The following is a 21,090-nucleotide window of genomic DNA, read 5'->3' as shown; positions in this document are numbered from 1 at the left end:
AGCCTGTGGCTCTCTGACAGACAGATGTCATGCTAAGCCTGATCACAATAGCTCACCTCAAGCCTGTGGCTCTCTGACAGACAGATGTCATGCTAAGCCTGATCACAATAGGTCACCTCAAGTCTGTGGCTCTCTAACAGACAGATGTCACGCTAAGCCTAATCACAATAGGTCACCTCAAGTCTGTGGCTCTCTAACAGAAAGATGTCATGCTAAGCCTAATCACAATAGCTCACCTCAAGTCAGTGGCTCTCTTGAGCTAAATTAGTTGAAGGGTTTCAAAAGTATGACATTGACATGAGACCTTCATTTTACCAAACATCCTTCATATTTGACCCGACATGACTGAAAGCAGTGGTCTGCATGTTGTCTTATTATTTCAAAGATTCAAAAATCCTTCAAGGGCTTACAAACAAGAGAGCCATAGCAGCAAAGATGGCAATAATGGCCCTAAGTCACTCCCCTGACATTAACTATCGTGAATGTTAATGTGCCTAGTATAAACAAGACGGTCCAAAAATTGGTCAAGCAAAACTATTAGAACTGTACTACAGAAAAAGTTTGATGAGGATAAGTAAAGAGATTCATCAGAAATAGTCATTAGAAGTTTTTTTTCTTTCTATTTTTCACTCCAGAAGCCCCTGTGAGGGGCTTAACACCCCATTTAAACAAATTTATGAGATGACCATATAATGATGCAACAAACAAAGTTAGATAGATTCATGAGAAGAAATTATAAAAAAGGTATTTCTATTTTTACCCCTTGTTGCAAAGTGACCCTCTCTGAACAAATTTGGCATAAGACCTTACGATGATGCTACAGACCAAGATTGGTGAAGATCCATCTAGCTGTTCATGAAAAGGATTTGTTCAAAGGTATTTCTATTTTCAGCTCAAATTACCTCTTAAGGGGCCAAGCACCCCAATTTCAACAAAATTAGGAGAGACCCTTTTAGATCTAGCAGCCCCTACAAGACACCAAACACCAACATTGAACAAGCTTGGGAAATGAGCTTATAATGACGCTACAGACCAAGTTTGATGAAGATTCATCAGCATTCATGAGATGTTGTTTAAAGGTATTTCTATTTTAAGCTGTTTTTAGCAGTTCACTTTTGAATAAAGTTGGGACAGGACCTAACAATAATGCTCCAGACTGAGTTTAATGATGATCCATGCAGCGACTCACAAGAAGAGATCATTTAATTGTATTTCTATTTTAGATATTTGGCCCATATTAAAGTGTTTGATTATTAAGCATTTGTTAAGTTATTTCTCCATTGTAAAACTAGAACACGATAAAAAACAGAAAGAGGGAAACATGGGCTCAGACAAACAAGTTTTAGGCCTTTTTAATAGCATCTGATAATTATTCCGTATTTGCTATCATTTTTATTTATTTGAAAACATCCTTCTGTCCTATCATTTTCATATTTCTTGTGACATACATCGAAACCTTTGCTTTGTAACTTCAACAGTCTTTGCAATTAAAAAGTTATACAGAGCAAATAAAATTTCTTGAAGTTAAATTTGCTCCATAATGGAAAAAAATAAATTTTTAGTAACTTCTATCCACTGTTAATTTAAAATGCACTTTTGTGGTCAACTGCTCTCCTTTGGACATCATAAAAATTGTAAGGCACTGAGAATAACTGGATACATATACTATGGATAGAGAAATCAATTTTGGTGGTACAGTTAAATTACTTATAAAATGAAGACAAAACTGATTACTGTAAAATCATTTAATTTCGAGGGCATGAAATTTCGTGGTTTTGGTCAAAACGTCACTTTCGTAGGGATATAAATTAGTGGATTTCAACTTTTGAACATAAAATGAATGGGAATTTTACTTGTTCATTGGGATTAAATTTAGTCCTCCACGAATAATTGACTCAACCACGAAATCCACGAAAATTAGTCGCCCACAAATATTAATGATTTCACAGTAACCTTGCTGACATTAATTCTGGCATCCATTGATAATCAGCACCATTTTGTTTCCTTACTTTTGATCATTTTGTGCACATGACATGCTTAGATTTCCCACAGTGATTTCAATTTTCATAATTCACTAACTTTTCTGTGGGTACCAGTAATAAAACCATAAACAATGGATGTGTCTTGTAATAATAAATAAATGACAGGACTGGTGATGAAAGACATAGCTCTGGTTTCAAGTATCTTTATACTTGATTAGATGGAGGTATACAATTTTTTAACTTAAAACTAAAATGGACAAAGCTTGCTGTTCAGCTTCTGGCTGCTGCTAAAATGTAAAAATAAAAGTTTTGGTGTAAATTATATTTCATTGGCAGTGCCATTAAGTAAGTTCATACTGAGAAAAAAAAACCATGTCAGAGAAATTTGGGTAACATAAACAGGTTGAACAAGAGGAAATAGTAAACTACTGTATGCTCCTCAAATGTCTGCTTGACTCGATAAATGTGCCAATAGTATTTTTAGATTTTATTTCTTCTTTTTTTTTTTTTTTGGTAATTTAGAGGTGGAAGTGCATTTATCAGCTGGAAATACTTATACTAGGGTATAGCGGAGTGCACATCCTGGCAATATGTGCATGTTCACTAAAAAATAAATTATGTTCATTAGGGTTAAGCAATTATACTGAGGGGCAGGCATGCAGATGGATAATGCATGGACAAACAGACAGATGGTAACATAGCAGACAGCTGGATAATGTAGGTGGTAACATAGACAGATAGCTGGATAATGTAGATGGTAACATAGACAGACAGCTGGATAATGTAGGTGGTAACATAGACAGACAGCTGGATAATGTAGGTGGTAACATAGACAGACAGCTGGATAATGTAGGTGGTAACATAGACAGACAGCTGGATAATGTAGGTGGTAACATAGACAGACAGCTGGATAATGTAGGTGGGCAGAGAGATTAATAAACTAGAGACTGCTTTTGAAAAGGTCTCTAACATAATGAACTAATGATATGAAATATGAAATGTTTGAAAATTCAACTTCAGTGTTATTGCCAATTACAGAACTTTACTGAGACCATGTATTCATATACATTCTGTGCAAGTTTCATGAAGACTGTTGAAGGTAACAGAAGACTGGGAATCACAACTAAGCTCACCCTGGCACTCACAAGGAAACACATACTGACAGACTGACTCATTTAATGAAAGGCCCTAAAAACAAAAGCTTAAAATTATTAAACAACAGAAATTTGAGACAACTGAAACTATATTTGTTGATTTTAAGTCACAACAATTTACGTCAGTTTGCAACTTCCCAGAGGCAGGCTTATATGCTTCCTCACATAACAATCAAAGCAGGGTTCAAGCACACAGAGATGAGGGGCAAGTCAGCAACTTTAAAAACTTAAGCCATGCAGGTCTTATGGGAGGGTGATTACAGCACAAAATATCCAAATGAACTGGAGGTATAGTTCTTACCAACTCATTTACTCCACCAGCTTCCATACGAGCCTGACGTTCCTCTTCCATAAATGGTATGAGATGTCCAACAGCTTTTTTCATCACCCGAGCTGACTTGATCACTTGAGGCAGAAACATTTTTCCTGCTCCAAACAGGTCTCCAACTATACTCATACCCTTTTAAAGAAAATATATATTTTTGTACCTTTCATTTAAAAGAACCAAAATCTGAATTATGGAGCAGAAACTATTTCTACTTGACCTTTACCGACAATCATGGGTCATGTGTGCGACACATAAGTCTAATCAAGGGGAACATTTCTGTGTAGTAATAAAAAAATCCTTCAATGCATATAAAAGTAATAACGTTTGTGTGTAGCAATAAGAAAATCCATCCATGCACATAAAAGTTATGGAGTGGAAACTTTTTTTACTTGATCATTAATAGTTACCTTGACCTTTGACCTACAAGCATAAGTCATGTATGTACATAATCTACATACTGCCATCTTTCACATACCAAGTTTTATGAGCCTCGCTTGAATACTTTTTGAGTAATTGTGGGATCCAGATTTGCAGATGGACAGATGGATGGATGGACAGACAGAGGTCATTCCTATAGTACCCTCCGGTGTTCCATCAGTAGGGGACTTAAAATGTCAGCATGACACTAAAATGATCATTTAATCTCTTACGTAGTCAAACAACAGGTCGCTATCTGTCTATAATTCTTTTGTTTTTCTATGTCCACAAAAAAACTCCTTACCAAGTAGAGATACCTTAAAATACACCTAAAATTTGAAAGTAACATCTATGTTGTACCACAGAAAAGTGATCTTGGTTTTTTCCTACCGTCAATTATAAAAAAAGTTACAGTATAGGTTATTTATAGTAACAACTAAGGGAAGTTAATCTTAACAAAAAAAAAAAAAAAAAAAAAAAAATCCAAAAAAATGTGTAAGTCCACACAAAAATCCTTACCCTGTAAGGATAGGTCAAAATACACCTCAACATTGGATGTAATATGCATGTTGTACTACAGAAAAGTGGTCTCGATTTTTCGCTATGACTAGTAATGAAAAAGTTGCAATAAAAGCTATTTATAGTAACAACAAAGGGAAGTAATTCTAAAGAAGGGACCTGCGCATGACACTCCATCTCATGATGGTGAACAATTGTGCCAAGTTTCATCAAAATCCCTCCATGCAAGAAGACATGCTCTGGACAGTCATTCTTGAATTTGACCTTTGACCTCAAAGTGTGACCTTGACCTTAGACCTAGGGACCTAGTTCTTGCGCATGACACTCTGTCTCATGATGGTGAACAACTGTGCCAAGTTTCATCAAAATCCCTCCATGCATGAAGAAGATATGCTCCGGACAAAGTCTGTGGACGCTGCCAGCCCGCCCGCCCATCCGCCCGCCAGGGGCGTTCCCATAAAACGTCCCATTTTTCAAACGGGCGTATAAAAAAGACTTAATAATATGCAGTTTTACTTGTCCAAATCATTCCGTACTTCCAAATATCAGAAACTTCCTCAACCAGAACTTTTCTTGTGGTCCCGAGGGTGTGCAGTTTTCAGAAGTTACACTGTATGTATATTATTATAAACAACGGGTAGTTTCCATTTTAGCGATCCCCACTGACTTTGACTATTTATTTTAGGAGGGTTGTGTTTAAATTCTTGTTAAAATAACACAGCTTTGGTATGGAGCCAGTAACGCTAATGAAAAAAGCAGGGGTGTGGGGGCAGCAGCCCCCAAAGTAACGTGACGTCATGACGTATTTCCGACCAGGGACCGCTAAACTGGAAGTGTCCCTAAACAACACACCATATATGTACATAATAAGCATAATTATGTTTTTAACTAATTTTAATGTCCTACATGAAAAACCTGTATATAGTGGCCACCAGTCTGTAGTGGTTTCTTTCTGTTAGTTCCTTCAATGACCGTTATTAAGAGGTTAGACTGTATTACAGTTAAATAACTGAAAACATGATGCATATAATTATGCAACTAAAATCTTGTCGGTAATTTTATAAATTTGCATAAATTCCTTACAGTAGTTTTAGTGTTATGTGGACAACAAAACTCAACAAGAGGGCCATGTTGGCCCTATATTGCTCATCTTGGTTTAATTGCTTGCTTGAATAAATTTCTTTGCTAAAGCTTCAAAAACCAAAACAAGAGGGTCATGATGACCCTGGATCGCTCACCTGAGTAATATGAGCTACATGTTTCAAATGCCAAACTGATGATGAAATATTAAGAAAGTCAGTATGTCACATTCATGGTCAATGAAATTCAGTTTTACGATTTGTGTGCAAAACTGTGTATGTCATCAAAATTTCAAGGCTGTATCTTGAAAACAAGAAAGTAGGTCAGTAGGTCAAGGTCACAGTCAAGTGACATCATATTACTTACTCTCATCAGGTAATTATAATTAAACAATCTTGGAAATAGGATCAGATGATTTTTAAGTATTTTTTTCCTATATAACTCACATAATAACTAAGTGACCCAAGGGCGGGGCCTCTTTTAACCCAGGGACATAATTTGAACAGTTTTGGTAGAGGACTACTAGACAATGCATCATACCAAATATCAAAAGCCTAGGTCGTATGGTTTCAGACAAGAAAATTTTTAAAGCTTTTTCCTATATAAGTCTTTATAAAACTTGGGACCCCCAGGGCAGGGCTTCTTTTCACCCCAAGGGTACAATTTGAAGAATTTTGGTTGAGGATCATAAGACAATGCTACAAACCAAATATCAAAGGTCTAAGTGTTGTGGTTTCAGACAAGAAGATTCTTAAACTTTTTTTCCTATATTAAGTCTATGTAAAACTTGGGACCCCCGGGGTGGGGCCATATTTGACCCTAGGGGGATAATTTGAATAATCTTGGTAGAGGACTAGATAATGCTACATACCAAATATCAAAGCCCTAGGCCATGTGGTTTTGTACAAGAAGATTTTCAAAGTTTTCCCTATATAAGTCTATATAAACCATGTGACCCCCGGGGCGGGGCCATATTTGACCCTAGGGGGATAATATTTGATCCTAGGGGGATAATTTGAACAATTTTGGTAGAGGTCCACTAGATGATGCTACACACCAGATATCAAAGTCCTAGGCCCTGTGGTTTTGGACAAGAAGATTTTTAAACTTTTTTTCCTATATTAAGTCTATGTAAAACTTGGGACTCCCGGGGTGGAGCCATATTTGACCCTAGGGGGATAATTTGAATAATCTTGGTAGAGGACCACTAGATAATGCTACATACCAAATATCAAAGCCCTAGGCCATGTAGTTTTGTACAAGAAGATTTTCAAAGTTTTCCCTATATAAGTCTATATAAACCATGTGACCCCCAGGGCGGGGTCATATTTGACCCTAGGGGGATAATTTGAATAATTTTAGTAGAGGTCCACTAGATGATGCTACACACCAGATATCAAAGCCCTAGGCCCTGTGGTTTTGGAGAAGAAGATTTTTAAAGTTTTTCCTTTCGGTTGCCATGGCAACCAGAGTTCTGCATGGAATTCATTTCTTTGAAAATTTTGAAAGGGGGCCACCCAAGGATCATTCCTGTCAAGATTGGTGTAATTCTGCCCAGTGGTTTTCAAGAAGAAGAGTATTTTAGAAATTGTTGACACATGACGGATGACGCACGACGGACATCAAGCAGTCACAATAGCTCACCTTGAACTAAAAAAACTAGGTGAGAAGGTCATGGTAAAGATTCTTCAAGATAAGTACTGAAATCTGTTAAAAAATTATACAAATCTCTTTGCTGTAGCTTCAAAAACAAGAAAGTAGGTCAGTAGGTTAGGGCTAAGAACATTAAAGATGAGTATTGAAATCTTTATCGAAAGTTACTGACGAGGTCCAAATTTCTATGCTGTTATGATCAGTGTGCAAAACTGTACATGTCATCCAAATTTCAAGGCTGTATCTTAAAAAACAAGAAAGTAGGTCAGTAGGTCAAGGTCACAGTCAAGTGACCCCTAATTACTTGGGGTCATCAGGTAATTATAATTAAACAATCTAGGAAATATGATCAGATAATTTTTGAAGTAGTTTTTCCTATATAACTCATATACAAGTGACACCCAGCACGGGGCCTCTTTTCACCCCAGGGGCATAATTTGAACAATCTTGTGAACCACTAGGCAATGCTACAGACCAAATATCAAAGGCTTAAGCCTTGAACTTCGAGACAAAAAGATTTTTAAAGTTTTTTCCTATACAAGTCTATGTAAAACTTGGGACCCCCGGGGCAGGGCCTCTTTTCACCCCAGGGGCATAATTTGAACAAATGTCGTAGAGGATCATTAGGCAATGCAACATACCAAATATCAAAAGCCTAGGCCTTGCAGTTTCAGGCAAGACGATTTTTAAAGTTTTTTCCTATATAAGGCTATGTAAAACTTGGGACCCCTTGGGTGGGGCCTCTCTTCACCTCAGGGGCATAATTTGAATAATCTTTGTAAAGGACCACTAGGCAATGCAGCATACCAAATATCAAAAGCCTAGGCCTTGGAGTTTCAGAACAAAAGATTTTTTAAAGTTTTTTCCTATATAAGTCTACGTAAAACTTGGTACCCCCGGGGCGAGGCCTCTTTTCACCCCAGGGATATAATTTGAACAAATTTAGTAGAGGACCACAAGGCAATGCTACATACCAAATATCAAAGGCCTAGGTCTTGTGGTTTCAGACAAGAAGATTTTTAAGTTTTTTCCTATATAAGTCTATGTAAAACTTGGGACCCCCGGGGTGGGGCCTCTTTTCACCAAAGGGTTTTAATTTGAACAATCTTAGTAGAGGACCATAAGGCATTGCTACATACCAAATATCAAAGGCCTAGGTCTTGTGGTTTCAGATAAAAGATTTTTAAAGTTGTTTTTTTCTATATAAGTCTATATAAAATTGGGACCCCTGGGGCCTCTTTTCACCCCAGGGTCAAATTTGAACAGTCTTGGTAGAAGACCACCAGGCAATGCTACATACCAAATATCAAAGGCCTATGTCTTGTGGTTTAAGACAAGAAGATTTTTAAAGTTTTTTCCTATACAAGTTTATGTAAAACTTCAGACTTCCGGGATGGGGCCTCTTTTCATCCCAGAGGCATAATTCGAACAATATTGGTAGAGGACCACTAGATGATGTCACATACCTAATATCAAAGACCTATGCCCTGTGGTTTTTGAGAAGAAGATTTTCAAAGTTTTTTTCCTATATAAGTCGATACAAACCATGTGACCCACAGGGTGGGGCCATATTTGAACCTAGGGGGATAATTTGAATAATCTTGGTAGAGGACCACTAGATGATGCTATATACCAAATATCAAAGCCCTAGGCCCAGTGGTTTTGGACAAGAAGATTTTCAAAGTTTTTCCCTATATAAATCTATGTAAACCATGTGACCCCCCAGGACGGGGCCACAGAGTTAAGTTTCTTGCACACAAAATATCATCATGTTAAGCTAATCATTGGTGTCAAGTTTTTCTTGAAATCCATCCATGAATGACAAAGATATAGACTGGACATGAAATCCAGACAGAGGAACAAACAATGGAATTACTGTATGTTTGCCCCTTCAAGAAGAGTGGGGGGCTGAAGGAATGAAATAAAATGTTATATTTCTACAAATATATTGATAATTACCTTCATCAAAGGACCTTCTATGACATTCAGTGGTCGTGGATATCTCTCAGAATTCTGCCGAGCCTCTTCAGTATCTTCAATAACGTATTTGTCTATACCCTAAAAAGTGTTAATAGGAGGATACATACCAAATTGACTACTGATTCTTAAGGACATTATCTAGAATTTGTTTCTATGGACAGATTTGTTTTAGCAATCACAAGGGTATGTCACCATGCCTGTTTTTATGTTATGGACAAGATAAATGCATGACCAATTTGAAACTGATATTCAAATATGAGAACCAAAAACTGAAGCAAACTATAAATAACTTTTATGACAAATTGACACAAACAATTATAATTTAGCTTAAATTCAAAATTTACATTGAAAAAAAAAATTAATATTTTCTTCAATTTCTCTGTATGAGAACATTTTCAGGTATACCTACAAAAGTAACAAAAAGTACTGCAAATTTGGAAATTTTTGCAAGACAAAAATTTTGCGATTTCACATCCAATGAATCAGCAAGCAAAAATAGCTAGAAATTGCCAGTGATTTCTGTAAAATTCCAATTTTACTAAATAAGTTGTTTAAATTTTACAAACGGGACTACTTTATCAATAACAGTGTTTTTATACACCTGTTTCAAAACTGGGATGTATTATGTTTTTACCCTTTATGGATGGGAGGTTGGGAAGGTGGTGTGGTGGGCAGAAAAATCAGTGTCCACTCAATAACTAGAGTATTTTGTATCAGAACTAAACTAAACTGATAGAACATGTCTAACTGTATAAAATCTAGGCCAAGTTGAATGACTAGCCATTTCAGACAAGTTAGTATTTCCACAGTTATATGGCCTTTGAATTGGTCAAAGCTGTCCGCTCAGTAACTATAGAGTAATTTTTCTCAGAACTAAACATAACTTATACAGAGAAAACTCAGCCAATATCCATGACAGGCAGCTTCAAGAAAATGGTTTAACAAAGGTCCAAGGATGTTACTTATTATATTTGGTGAAGATCTCTCCATGCAGCTTTTGAGGTGAGACCTTTAAAAGATTTTCTATATTTAGTTCTGGTGGCTCCTAAAAGTATGTTACAGATCAAAATTGTTGAATATCCATCAAGTGGTTCATTAAAAGACGTAATATAAAATTCTTTCTATTTTTAGCTCTGACGGCAACTAAAAGGGATCAGGTGGGAACCATTTGAACAAAATTGTCAGTGGCCTTTACATGGATGCTAAGAAGATCCATTAAGTGGTTCAAGAGAAGAGGTCACACAAAGGTTTTTTTCTATTTTCATCTAAGGCATCCTCTAAAAGATGTTAAGTGGAAACAATTAAATGAACATCAGACAGGTATAAACAAGATGCTACAGACCATGTATAGTGATAATCCATCATGAGGTTCATGAAAAGAAGTCCTTTAAATGTTTTCCTATTTTGAGCTCTGGCAGCCACAAAATGGGGTCAAGCAAAAACATTTGAATAAATTTTAAGACTATACAAATAAGGATGCTATATATCAAGTCTAGTGGTGATCCATCATGAAGTTCATAGAAAATTATTCTTAAAGATCACTCTGGTAGCCCATAATAGCTATTAAAGATCTATCAGGTGTTTCAGGAGAAAAGCTTGTTTCTTGAAATGTGGAACCTTTAAATTCGGCCAAGTGAAACCATTTTAGGACATTTGAGAGGAGAGCTAAATAGGATGCTACAGATAAAAGTTTGGTGAAGGTCCATCAAATGTAAACATAAAATTGTTTCTAATCTTGAGCTCTGGCAGCCCTTAAAAGGGGTCATGTGGAACCATTTTTACAAATTTGAGAGGGATTTATGCAAGGATGACCAAAATTGGTAAACTTTCATCATGGGGCTCATAGTCATATAAAGTAACAAGCAAATTCAATGAATTAGTATCCCCCGCCGAAAGGGTTTGTGGCGAGGACTGGCAAAACAAGAGCTGTCTGTTGACAGCGCGATAGACTATTCGAAGCACTGATAGAAGTATAGGGTCAAAATATTACCTGAGATTTTCAGACAAAAGAAACGGAACAGATTAGACAAACAATGTACCTGCATTTGTGGATTTGGTTTAGTCTTGCACTATATGGCAATGTGTGACCATGTTGGTAAGCAAGTGTTCAAAGTTTCAAAGCCATATATCAAACAGTTAATAGACAAAAAAGGGAATGGTATGCCAAACCTAACTAATTTCTATGTCCAAACAAGGGCCATAACTGAGCTAAAGTCCTTGTCTTAGGTAAGTAGACTATGAAGGTAAACAAATGGTCAAAGTTTCAAAGCCATATGACAAACAGGTTAGGCAAAATAGAGACTGGTACGAAAAACTTAACTGATTTCCAAGTCCAAAAAGCCATAATTCAGCCAAAATAGTTGACAGAGTTATGTACTCTTGCCTACAGATGGAAATCATGATGATAAACAAGTGTTGAAAGTTTCAAAGCTTCATGTCAAATAGCTTTGACAAAACATTGACTTGTAAGAAAACTGAATCAATTTCCAAGTCCGAAAAGGGCCATAATTCAGCCAAAATAGTTGACAGAGTTATGTACTCTTGCCTAAAGATAGTAATCAAGATGATAAACAAGTGTTCAAAGTTTCAAAGCAATATGTCAAATAGTTTTGACAAAACATGGACTTGTACGAAAACTGAACCAATTTCCAAGTCAAAAAAGGGCCATAATTCAGCCAAAATAGTTGACAGAGTTATGCACTCTTGCCTACAAATATAAATCATGATAAAAAAAATAGTTCAAACTTTCAAAGCCACATGTCAAATAGTTTTGACAAAACATGGACTTGTACAAAAATTGTACCAATTTCCAAGTCCAAGAAGGGCCATAATTCCGCGAAAATAGTTGACAAAGTTATGTTCTCTTTCCTACAGATAGAGACTGTTATAATAAACAAGTGATACAAGTTTTAAAGCCATATGTCAAACACTACACAAAATGTGAACTTGTACGAAAAACTTAACCAAGATTTCTAAGTTAAAAGGGGCCATAATTCAGCCAAAATCCTTGATGGAGTTATGTACTCTTGCCTAAAACTGGACATGTAATGGTAAACAAGTGTTGAAAGTTTCAAAGCTTTATCTCAAAAGACTTTGTCAAAAAGTGGACTAGTACGAAAAATTTAACCAAGGTGTGACGCCGGCGCCGTGGTGAGTAAGATAGCTCTACTTATTCTTCGAATAGTTGAGCTAAAAATATATCCGCCAAAAAGTTAAGGATGTTACTAAGAAGCAAATAATTTCAATAGTCAAAATCAGTTTAACAGAAAAAGAATGCTTTTTTTATATTTGGAGGGGGCAGGGGGTGAGGGGCAGCGGGGGTGACTGGGTGAGGGTACAAAACATCACATCCCAGTATGTTGGTTCATGTTTATTTCAAGTTTCATGAAATTCTACTGGCTGGTTACTGAGAAATGGCTGCGAACAGACATTTTTGGGCATTTTTTATTAAATCAAGGGCAATAACTCTAAGGGAAATTGACCAATCCAAAAAAAAACTTGACGGGCATCATCGCAGTATGTTGGTTCATGTTTATTTCAAGTTTCATGAAATTCTACCTGCTAGTTACTGAGAAATGGCTGCGGACGGACGCACGGATGCGCTGACGGACGGACAATGCCATTTCAATACCCACCTCCCGATTTCACCGGCGGGGGATAAAAAGCTAAAGGCCTCCAATGAGCAACTGACGAATGATACAGTACCATTACCACTTCGGTTTACCAACTCATGACTGCATGGGGACTGGGGAAGATAGGTTATAATATACTAGATGTGTACATTGAAATATCAATAAAACTCTAAAACACAATATTACCTTTATAAGAGAGTATGAAAGTCTTTCCTCAACATCTTTATTTCTCCATTCATCACTAACTGTTGCTTTCTTTGCATCTTTTCCCATTGACTGAAATATCCAGGATTATTCTTAACAATAGTCAACAGTTTAATACATACATATGACAAAATACAATCATGCTATCCAGAAGTACAGATACAACAAACATAAATGTGTCATTGCCTTTTGTCATTCCTGACTAAGTCATTAGTGTGACCTTGACCCTATGGCATCTAAATGACTCTGTTTAGTACAAAACAAGAGAGCCATAATGGACCTACATCACTCACCTGTGTTATGCCCCTTGCTTGTACAGTTTTGGTTAACATTTATGCAAGGAAAATATCTGTGAAATTATTTTGAAGTAGTCCCTGTGTTTTAAAGTTTTAACTTTGAAGGGGGAGGTCTTATGAGGATCAAGATCATTTATATATATTAACATTGGCCCTATTCTTTTCCATTGAAACTTTTGACATTCATTTCGTATGAACAGCAAAAGGAAAGGCGCGAAAGTTACGTCATCGCTGCTTAGTGATAACTGATCGGTGTTTTGATGACGTCCGCGTATAGTCAGGGAGAACGTTCCTTAGATGACGTCGCAGTTGTTCCGTCTGGTGAACAGAATGGCCGGGAAGCTGATTTTAATGTTGAATGCTACAAATTACATGCAATTCATAATATTTTAAAGTTTGCAAATGGAAAGGAAATATAATGTAAATATAAGAAATGAAACTATTTTTCTCGGTGTTCATGCGAAATGAACGACAGAATAGGATCTGCAAATTAAACATGAATCGCTAGCGACTTGAAGGACTTGCATCAAGTAATGTTAAGAGTGAGTATGAACTAAATCAGGTCATTAATGTGGACTGTAGCCAACCTGGTTCGTATGGACAGATAGTTCAATCACTATATGCCTGAGGCATAAAAAATCTATTTCTAGTAACTTAACCCTAAGGCATCAAAATGACATTTTTCATCACAAAAACAGAAAAGTTAGGCCTGGACTGGAATTTAAACCGCTACCAATCCATTCCACATCACAAAATGTAACTTTGGCCCAGTGCTCTAGACTTCTGCACTAAAGTTGAATTTTCTAAGTATGCAGATTAATTAAGTTATGTTGATCTTGAACTTGATCCTACTGACTCCCTATACAATCCAAACCTTGGTTTTCTATAAGCTACATAAAATTTCAACACATTAATGCAAACTTAAGTTACTGAGTTCTCTTTTTAGTAACAGTGATCCAACATTAATGCAAACTTAAGTTACTGAGTTCTCTTTTTAGTAACAGTGATCCCAGTAACCTCTTATGGAATACCAAGAACTGTCTCTGCTAGCTAGCTACATTCTAGAGCAGAAACCAAAAGCTGACTCTGCCCACATGCCATATGACCTTCATCATCTAGTTAAACAGTTTCAGGGTGGAGGGTGTGAGGAGTGAGGTGGAATGTGGTTTGGACTATGAGGAAATTTTGTAATTTGGTAAAGGGTTACCAAAGGAACTTTTTTTGTGTGAAAATATTTCTGAATTTGGGTCATCACTTCACAGGAGATTTTTAAAATTTCATATATAGCCAAAAAAAAAGATGAGTGTACACTGGACATTAATGCCACCCAACTCATCTCGTCACTGTACATATAGTTTCATGAGTCAAGGTGAAATTACTTTAAGATATATGCAATATAAACTTTCAAGCACTTTATGTGTACTTTTAACTTGGTCAAGATCCATAATTCTAGTCTGGCTGAGTGAAACAGAACAACAGGTGCTATATAACATTTCTCTAATGTTTTATGACTCTAGGTCAGATGGTTTTTGACATACATGGGAAACACTTTTATGCACTGAATCCACATTTATGAGTTAATACTTTATGAAATGCACACAACACAAACTTTTATGTGTTTTTTTGCATATTTAAAATTAAGCCAAGAGTCATAACTCTGGTCGAGTTAAATCTCAAAATAAAATCCCAGTTGTACAACTTCACATGCTGAATAATATTTACAATGTCTCATAATCCAAGGTCAAATACTTTTAACACAAACTTTTAGGCTCTATTTGTATATATACTTCACTAAGTCAAAGGCCAAAACTCTGGTTTGGCTGTGCGAAATTCTAATTAAAACACCAGGTGCACAATTTTACATACTGAAAGACAAAAAATAGCCACAGAAATAAGTCCATTATTTATGGTCATCTTCACATCAAGGTTCTTCAGCTAGCATATCCTTTCAATAGTGTTTGAGGAGTTGGACACACAAGATTTTTCTCTATATTCTATAAAGCAAACTTTTCAACAGGCCATAACTGCAGTAAAAATGGTCACAGCAAAATTTCTTTCCTTTATGGTCATCTGCACATCAAGCTTTCTCATTTGTAAAAGTTTGAAGCAAATCAGGCTAATAGTGCGGGAGGAGTTGGACACATAAGAATATTAAACCGACGGACATATGGACAGCAGCATCACTATATGCCCCCCACCCCCAATAAATGTGGGAGCATAAAAATTTGGGAGAAGTCCATATAATGATGCTACAGACTAAGTTTAATGACAATCACACAAATTGTTTAAAGGTATTTCTATTCTTACCTCTAGTAGCCCCTTAAAGGAGAGAGTGCCCTAATTTGAACACATTTTGGAGAGGACCTTATAATGAAGCTACAAGCCAAATTTTATGAAAATCCATTGAGTTGCTCACAAAAACAAGTATTTTTAGCTCTGGTGGCCCCCAAATGGGGCCAAGTTGAACCATTTGACCTTTTGATAGAGGTTTATGCCAGGATGAAACTGACCAAGCTTGGTGTAATTCTTATTAACAGTTTCAAGGAATAAGATGTTTAAGTAAAAATGCTGAAGACGGATGACCAAGGTTGATGCTGGACTATCAACCTAAACTAATAGATGTCCCTAAACAGAGTTCAGGTAAGCTAATAATCGATTAAATCCTATTCAAAACTTTCTGCAGCAATAAAGTATTTTACCTGTGCATAAGCTAGAAGTTTGTCAGTTCCATTTGGATCTTTGGCCCAGAGAAGGCTCTCACACAATTGCAGCAGTTTGGGTTCTATATCATCATATACCGGTAAACAGCCTGCATTTACTATACCCATATCCATACCCGCCTACAACACACAATCAACATTCAACCTTCATACTTAGATATGTTTATACCAATGAATTTATTAAACTTTTTGAATAAAACTAATAAAATGCTTGACAACAGCCTTGCTTCTATGACAATACTCTGGTGTAAAAGCCTCTACATGTATTTTGGGAGAACGAGCACTGTAACAAGATACCAGGCCAAAGTACCTAACAACACAGTCAGACGTGCATTACATATATATAGTCTCACATCCGTGTTATCAATGTCTCGCAATCAGCAGTGACATTTTAGCCCCTTTAACCAACTGTGACTGGATGAGCTATGTATTTTAGCTCTCAAAGATAAATAGACCACAAAACACAATTATCACCCCCATACACCACCTTGAAACAGGGAAAGTAAAATGTAATTGGGGGGTTAACACCGTTTTTCAACAGTTTGTCAGTTATGTAACAGTGGGCAGTTAACCTATCCGGTGTTCCTGGATTCTGTATCAGTACAAACCTTTTCTCTGCAAGTAACTGCCAACTTCCCCTCATGAATCAGAGGCAACACCTGGGGATCAAACTCGTGACCCCAAGATCCGTAGATCTGCACCCTACTGAGCTAAGCTGGCAGGTGCAAACAAAGCATATGATACATTCATGTCATGCCAATAGACCCAAGTTTGTTCCACATTGATATATTTCTGTCAGTTAGGGCCAAATCCCTTGAAAACTGCAGGAGGCATTATCTGTACAAAGATTTTGGGACCGACAAGGCAGCAACTATACATATATGCCCATCTATAAATATATTTCAGGAGGTACATGTATAATAGTAATAAAGTAAAAACTACAATCAATTTCAGCGTATATGATTTGGGTGAGCTAATAAAAACATCGAAACTGAATCATTGTAATCTGTTTCCATGGAGTCTAAATACTAACACCTTTGAGAAAATTGCATCCATTTTGAGAAAACTTAAACAAAAAAATAAATAATAAGTTATGTGTATTGTAAAGACTTTATTTGTGCAAGTGCCTCTTGCGTAAAGGATAAAAAATATGAAATATATTATACCTTTATAGCATGATATAGGAAGACACTGTGCATAGCCTCTCTGACAGTATCCATTCCTCGGAATGAGAAAGAGAAATTTGAAAGTCCACCACTCACTCTAGCACCAGGTAAACTCTCCTATGATACATGGACAGAAAAAATGTATGATTAATTACAACTGTTTGCATTTAAAACTGCATTTTCCAATTTTCCTTATACATGCTGTATATATGGGTATTAGTCCTCATATGATATTTAAGTTCTTAAGATGTCCAAATTCAGAACTTTTCTCCATAAACACTTCACAGATGAAAATATTATGGAAATATAATCATTTATAACAGCTGGAGATTTACACTTATACACTGATTTATTAACTGAAATATTGGAAAACCTTTCAAAAACATACTGACCATATTACAATTCAACAAGTGTGATATTAACTTCTGTATTTTCTGCAGGATGAATTTTGTTCATAGTAACAACAAGCAACAATCATAAAGCTCATGATGACCATGAGTAGTTTACCTGACTTTGACTTTCTGACCATGTAGAACATATAAGTTATGAGAAGTGGTAATTCAAAAGTGCATTTTTACTTTTTTTGGTTTTGGGTCTCAGGTCACAGACCTCGTGTGGGGAGCCAATTCATTACACAGCAACCCATAGATGTGCGTTCTCCCTATTAGGCTAAGTGAATGGGCTTTTTTCTATTTTTATCTTTGGTAATCTTTAAGTGTTGTCCATTGGAAAACTAGAAACAGGTGTGCTCCCCACTAGTGCATTTGTCACAAATAACTGGAAATAATTTAAATGGTTGCAGTCTTAATGGGGTACAGCCTCAACAAACATTTTATGAAAAGGATTCATTACTCTAGGCCATATACTTTTTGAGCTATGAGCATCACAAACAAAAAATCTACTATTTTGGCTATTTCAAGGGCTGTATCTCTGTAATAAGCACTAAGATTCTCAAAAAAATGCCAAGTGCACAAGGTCACATCATAATAAAGAGTCTAACAAGGTTTCATATATTTACATCAAATACTTTTTGAGCTATGCACATAATTAGATGAAAATGTTCATTTTTTGACTATTTCAGGGGCCATAACTCTGAAAATAGGGGGCGGAGGCAGACAGAAAATAGGAGGTTCGCAAGTTCATATCATGATAAAGACTCATGCAAGGTTTTATCAATTTATATGTAATACTTTTTGAGCTAGGTGTGTCACAAGGTGAAAATGTGCATTTTTTTACTATTTCAGGGGCCATAACTCTAGAAATAGGGGGTGGAGCCAGATGAAAAATAGGAGGTGCGCAAGTTCATATTATGATTAAGACTCATGCAAGGTTTCATGAATCTATATCAAATACTTTTTGAGCTAGGCGTGTCACAAGGTGAAAATGTGCATTTTTGACTATTTAAGGGGCCATAACTCTGAAAATAGGGGGCGGAGCCAAACAAAAAATAGGAGGTGCACAAGTTCATATCATGATAAAGACTCATACAAGGATTCATCAATTTATATCAAATACTTTTCGAGCTAGGCGCGTCACGAACTTCGGACGGACGGACGGATGGACGCACAGATGCACGGACAAGACCAATCTATATGCCCCCACCACTCATGGGGGGCACAAAAAGAGAAAGTGCACCAAAACTTTAACCAAGGTGGGGACGCGGAAAGACGCCGACGCCGGGGCGAGTAGGATAGCTCTCCTTATACTTTGTATAGTCGAGCTAAAAATGATCTTCCTATCAAGAAAAACTTAGCAAAAGTATAATAAATGCATTTTATCTTACTTCAACTTAAGTAACTTGACAACCAACCTTTATTGATCTAGTAGCCTCTATGAATTCAACTCCATAACGATCATGTTCCTCCATTCCTGTTGCTATGGTGAGAATGTTTGGGTCAAAAATGATGTCATTCTTGTTAAAACCTACTTTGTTGACAAGAATATTATATGACCTTGTACATATCTCAACTTTTCTTGTTGCATCTGTGGCCTGTAGAAATAAAACGCATGTCCATTGTAAATCCAAGTAAACTAGAGCTTTTTTTTGCAGCCGAAAAATATATGGCCCCACACCCTACCATTTCAAAGGAGCTCAACAAAAATTATGGAAACCACCAACAGACTGCCACAGCGCATTAAGTACATATGGAGCACTTCACTTTGTCCTAGATTTTATAAAGATAAAGTATAGGTCAACCACGTTTTTTGAGCCATGACTAATTTATGCAGGACAGTTGATTCGCCAAAAAAGGGTAGGAACATATATGTAATACATAGTAAAGCAGTATAAGTTATCGACAGATGTAAACAAATGCAAGGCCCAAAGGATATGGCGTAGGCTTAACAAACTTGCTTTTCGAGGTTCGAGCCCTGGTAAATTCACATTTAAAAAAAAATAATTGGATATTGCATGAGAAAATTGTGCAGTTCATTGTATCGATTACATAATGATGTGTTAGCTAGTCAAAAATACTTGCCTGTTAGTCTTAGTTACCGTGTAATGGCTTCTACACGTTACAAATATAGTGATGATGCTCACAAAATATATTAACAAGAGGACCATGATGGTCCTGAATCGCTCACCTATCCCCACGTGACCCAGTTTTGAACTGAGTATGATGTCGTTTTTTTTCTATTATATGACATAGTGACCTAGTTTTTGAGCTCATGTGACCCAGTTTTGAACTTGACCTATAGAGAGGTAACAAGGTTTTTCTATTATTTGACCTAATGACCTAGTTTTTGAAAGCACGTGACCCAGTTTTGAACTTGACCTAGATATCATCAAGGTGAACATTCATGAAGATCTCATGAAAAATATGGCCTCTAGAGAGGTCACAAGGTTTTTCTATTATTTGACCTAATGTCCTAGTTTTTACCGCAGTTGACCCAGTTTCAAACTTGACCTAGATATCATCAAGATGAACATTCAGACCAACTTTCATACAGATCCCATGAAAAATATGGCCTCTAGAGAGGTCACAAGGTTTTTTCATTATTTGACTGACCTAGTTTTTGAAGGCACGTGACCCAGTTTCAAACCTGACTGAGATATCATCAAGTTTAACATTCTGACCAATTTTCATGAAGATCCATTCACAAGGATTTTCTATTTTTAGACCTACTGACCTAGTTTTTGACCGCAGTTGACCCAGTTTCAAACCTGACCTAGATATCATCAAGATGGACATTCAGACCAACTTTCATACAGATCCCATAAAAAATATGGCCTCTAGAGAGGTCACAAGGTTTTTTTATTATTTGACCTACTGACCTAGTTTTTGACCGCACGTGACCCAATTTCGAACTTGACCTAGATTTCATCAAGGTGAACATTCTGACTAACTTTCATGAAGATCCATTGAAAAGTACGGCCTATAAAGAGGTCACAAGGTTTTTCTATTTTTAGACCTAATGACCTAGTTTTGGACCGCACGTGACCCAGTTTCGAACTTGATCTAGATATCATCAAGATGAACATTCAGACCAACTTTCATACAGATCCCATGAAAAATACGGCCTCTTAGAGAGGTCACAAGGTTTTTCTATTTTTAGACCTACTGACCTAGTTTTTGACCACACGTGACCCAGTTTCGAACTTGACCTAGATATCATCAAGGTGAACATTCTGACTAATTTTCATAAAGACCCCATGAAAAATGTGACCTCTAGAGTGGTCACAAGCAAAAGTTTACGCACGGACAACTGACGCTGCGCGATCACAAAAGCTCACCTTGTCACTTTGTGACAGGTGAGCTAAAAATACAGAAACAATGAAAAAAAAAATAAGTCAAACATTATTATTAAAATATATAAAATGGTTTTTAAAAAGAGTCTTCCAAAGATTCTTGACTAAAAAAAACAAGAGATCACAGAGTGATCTTGGCGCCCACCAATGTGCCATTTTTGAGTGTTCCAAATTTCAAGACTTACTCACTAGCTCAAGGTCAAATTTCATT

General features: G+C 36.5%; 1 protein-coding gene across 2 annotated transcripts in view; it reads right to left on the bottom strand.

Moving 5' to 3' along the window:
* LOC123566171 (methionine synthase-like) overlaps positions 1 to 21,090 on the bottom strand; it is a 149,417-nt gene that overhangs the window by 49,016 nt on the left and 79,311 nt on the right. For both annotated transcript variants that reach the window (XM_053549113.1, XM_053549110.1), the window contains exons 13-18: positions 18,942 to 19,121; positions 17,132 to 17,248; positions 15,945 to 16,085; positions 12,932 to 13,021; positions 9,093 to 9,191; positions 3,438 to 3,596 (exon numbers count right to left, since the gene is read on the bottom strand). In XM_053549113.1, the coding sequence (XP_053405088.1) occupies positions 3,438 to 3,596; positions 9,093 to 9,191; positions 12,932 to 13,021; positions 15,945 to 16,085; positions 17,132 to 17,248; positions 18,942 to 19,121 (786 nt within the window). The remainder of the gene's footprint in view (positions 1 to 3,437; positions 3,597 to 9,092; positions 9,192 to 12,931; positions 13,022 to 15,944; positions 16,086 to 17,131; positions 17,249 to 18,941; positions 19,122 to 21,090) is intronic.

This window comes from Mercenaria mercenaria, chromosome 1 (genome assembly GCF_021730395.1).
Source record: "Mercenaria mercenaria strain notata chromosome 1, MADL_Memer_1, whole genome shotgun sequence".
NCBI lineage: Eukaryota > Metazoa > Mollusca > Bivalvia > Venerida > Veneridae > Mercenaria > Mercenaria mercenaria.
This window is presented reverse-complemented; position numbering and strand designations above follow the sequence as displayed.